This window comes from Charadrius vociferus, unplaced genomic scaffold (assembly GCF_000708025.1).
Source record: "Charadrius vociferus isolate BGI_N301 unplaced genomic scaffold, ASM70802v2 scaffold82, whole genome shotgun sequence".
Taxonomy (NCBI): domain Eukaryota; kingdom Metazoa; phylum Chordata; class Aves; order Charadriiformes; family Charadriidae; genus Charadrius; species Charadrius vociferus.
Window position 1 is genome coordinate 745,326 of NW_009647401.1, and position 3,182 is coordinate 748,507.

The 3,182-nt window shown below is 41.4% G+C and overlaps 1 protein-coding gene across 1 annotated transcript in view; it reads left to right on the top strand.

Annotated features, from left to right (window-relative positions):
- The window catches only part of NCOA7 (nuclear receptor coactivator 7), a 71,373-nt gene that overhangs the window by 52,231 nt on the left and 15,960 nt on the right, over positions 1 to 3,182 (top strand). Inside the window, exons 9-10 of the mRNA XM_009880186.1 lie at positions 2 to 149; positions 2,023 to 2,191. Coding sequence (XP_009878488.1) covers positions 2 to 149; positions 2,023 to 2,191 — 317 coding nt within the window. The remainder of the gene's footprint in view (position 1; positions 150 to 2,022; positions 2,192 to 3,182) is intronic.

Consider the following 3,182-nt stretch of genomic DNA (forward strand, 5'->3'; position numbering starts at 1 on the left):
CAGCTCAGCAGCAAAGGAAAAGGATCTGAAAGAGTCTGTGGACTCTTCGTTAGTACCAGCTATAGACAAGACCTGTCAAGAAACACAGTTAGACAATCAATCAGAAATCAGACTGTGGCTGCTGCAGAAAATTCAAGTGCCAATTGAAGGTAGGTCTCTAGTTATCCTTGTTTCCTCTGAGACTTGGACAGCATTGACGGTAACCTTTGAATTGACAGCCTTCTGCTATAAATTTCCTCTTTCTATAATACCTAGTCTTTTTTTTTTTTTACTCTCCAATATTATATTTTCATGTTATCTGCTATTTAGCAGAAAAAAATACCTTCAAATTCCGTAAGCTTCTAGTTTGATGAGTAGCTTGTGTGCTCTTTCCATATTCAGTGATCACTGTTTATATAATCTTCACCTCTGTTTACTGGCTTTAAGAAGGACAGCGAGAAAATCTTTTCTTTTCTTTTTTTCTTTTCTAGAGAAAAGAAGATTGAGGGGGATCTTATTAATACATACAAATACTTAATGGGAGGATGCCAGGGGGATGGGAGTAGTCTTTTTTCAGTGGCGCCCAGTGATAGGACGAGGGGTAATGGGCATGAACTTGAACATAGGAAGTTCCATCTTAACATGAGAAGGAACTTCTTTACTTTGAGGGTAGTGGAGCACTGGAACAGGCTGCCCAGAGAGGTGGTGGAGACATTCAAAACCCGCCTGGACGCTGTCCTGTGTAACGTGCTGTAGGTGACCCTGCTCTGGCAGGAGGGTTGGACTAGATGATCTCCAGAGGTCCCTTCCAACCCTAACAATTCTGTGAATTCTGTGAAATGTCATCCCGTTGCAGTATTGACAGGGACGCTTCATGGCTTAGGAATTGTCGCTCTGTATTGGTAACTTTTGTGGTTTCATTGAAGTCTGTCAGTGTATTTCTGATAGTATCCAAAGCAGTAGTGCCTTGCTGTGAAGGGGGGGTACCAAAGTATTCTTGACACTATTTGCATCTGTCTAGTGTCTTTCATGCTATGGAAACCCTTAAAGAAGTGATAAATAGGAGTGTATATATAAAGTTTTACTGAGTCATCATTTTGTCCTGATTGGTCGTTGGCTTGTCATAAATAAAATTCAGGTTGTTACTGGAAAGCATACAACAAAATGAAATCTTAGTTTAGATAGCATGTACCCATATTACTCTTTCTGCTACAGCCCAGTGCCTCTAAGCACTAGTCCATCCTGGAGCACTGATGCTCCTCTCTTAGTAGTTTAATGAACCAGTGGACATACCCTGGTGGGGGATGATAAGAGTGGAAGTCTTCATTTTAAAAATAGCTGTTCTTAAGGTGATTTTTCCTTTCTTTCGGAAGGGTTTATCTCTCACTAGTTGTATTTGGTAATGGCTCTCATTGGGAGAGGGGAAAAAAAGATGGCTGTATGTGTACTCCTAAAATGAATAAGGCGACTTCAGTGTGATTGAGGCTGTAGTTTAATAAGCAAATTTTTTTGTCACATTAGCATTTTAAGGAACTTAAACTTCTCTTACGCTTGACCCTGTCTTGTGGAGACAAAAGGTGTTTGTATGGCTGCGTGACTGTCAGAGTTGAGGAACTGATTGGAGGGGAGAGGGGGGTGATGGTGGTGGATGTGCACGTGCATGTGTGTTCGTGTGTGTGTGCAGGGTTACCCTTCGACTGGATGGGTTTCCTGGACCCAGTCAAACACAGTCCCTGTTACTTGCCTGCTTCACGTTGTACCCAGCCTGATCACCTCACTAATTTGCTTTACAGGATTATTCTGTACATAGCTGTACAGCTGAGGGTGATGCAGGCTGTGACAAAATTGGAATAGCCACAGTTTTGGATGAACGAGGATTTATTAAATCACTTTTGCTGTTGAATGACATGTCAGGTTTAATTCTGAATATGGTGCCTTTGAGTATTCCTTTGCACAAGGTTATTAATCTTTGTGACAATGTTTTATCAGCTGCAGTATTTGTACTTTCCTGTAAGCAGCCCATTTCTTTTGTCTCTCATTCAGATATGCTTCCTTCAAAAGAGGAGAAGAGCAAGACTCCTCCAATGTTTCTGTGCATTAAAGTAGGCAAGCCCATGAGAAAGTCCTTTGCGTCTCAGAGCACCACTGTGTCTCAACAGTACAGTAAAAAAATAAAGCAACCAGAGTACTGGTTTGCTGTTCCTCGGGAAAGGTAAGCTGCAGTGCATAGTGCAAAAATGTGTTTGTCTTATGTGTAGTGCTTTCTAGAGTTGAATCTGACTCCCTACGCGGTCCAAGGCGTGAAATGCAGCAAGGATGCTGAGATGAGGAGAGTGGTGCTCTTGATTTGTTGCATGCCAGAGAGATAAAGCAGTGTTTGCATGCTCTGAGTGGGAAGGAAGAAGGGAAGATGAGAAGAGGGACATACGTGGAACTAATGTGATGAAAGCACTGGGGGATGATCTGGGGTTTGACCATAGCCTTGGAAGTGAGGGAAAGGGGAAAAGGGTAGCAGTGGCAGGAGAGGCAAGGACTCCACTAAGGTGCCAGTGCTAAAAGATGGATGTTTCATATGAGCAAAGGGCATGGTGTGGAAAAGGGAGACACTCCTAACTAAACAGGTGTGGCTGTTTCAGCCTTCAGGCCTGTAAAAAAAACCCGACCCTTCTTTTGTGATAAAATCCTTTAAATGTTTTATGTGCTTGTACATTTGTATATATGCATAAATAGTACTATAGCAAAAAAAAAAAAAAAAAAAAAGGAAGTGACGGCCTGTAATTTTCCACATAAATTGCCCAAGAATTTTCACTGGCTGTGAGGAATCAAATCCCTGGTGTTTCTTTTGCTAGAAGGCAGCTAGAGCAACTCTCAAGTCTGTTAATGAACCAAAATAGGGAAATTGGTGATCACACTTCTGGTGAATTAGATACCAGGAAGGTAGAGTCTGAACTAGTGATGAATCTCAGAGGTGTCTCTTTAAGATACAGTAGTTTGGTTTTTTTCTTTTTTAAATAATTTTTCCGTGTTTTTTTATTTTCAAATTTATAGTATGTGTGTTGATTTAAGTGTTTATTTCTTGTATTTTAGAAATGAGTGTTTTGAGAAGACCAGTAGTGTGGAAGTTGCTGACCCAGGGGAGGAGGGGGAGAGGTTTAATCCAGCTGGAATGTGGCCATCGGGAGTGTAGCTGAAGATAGCTTTTG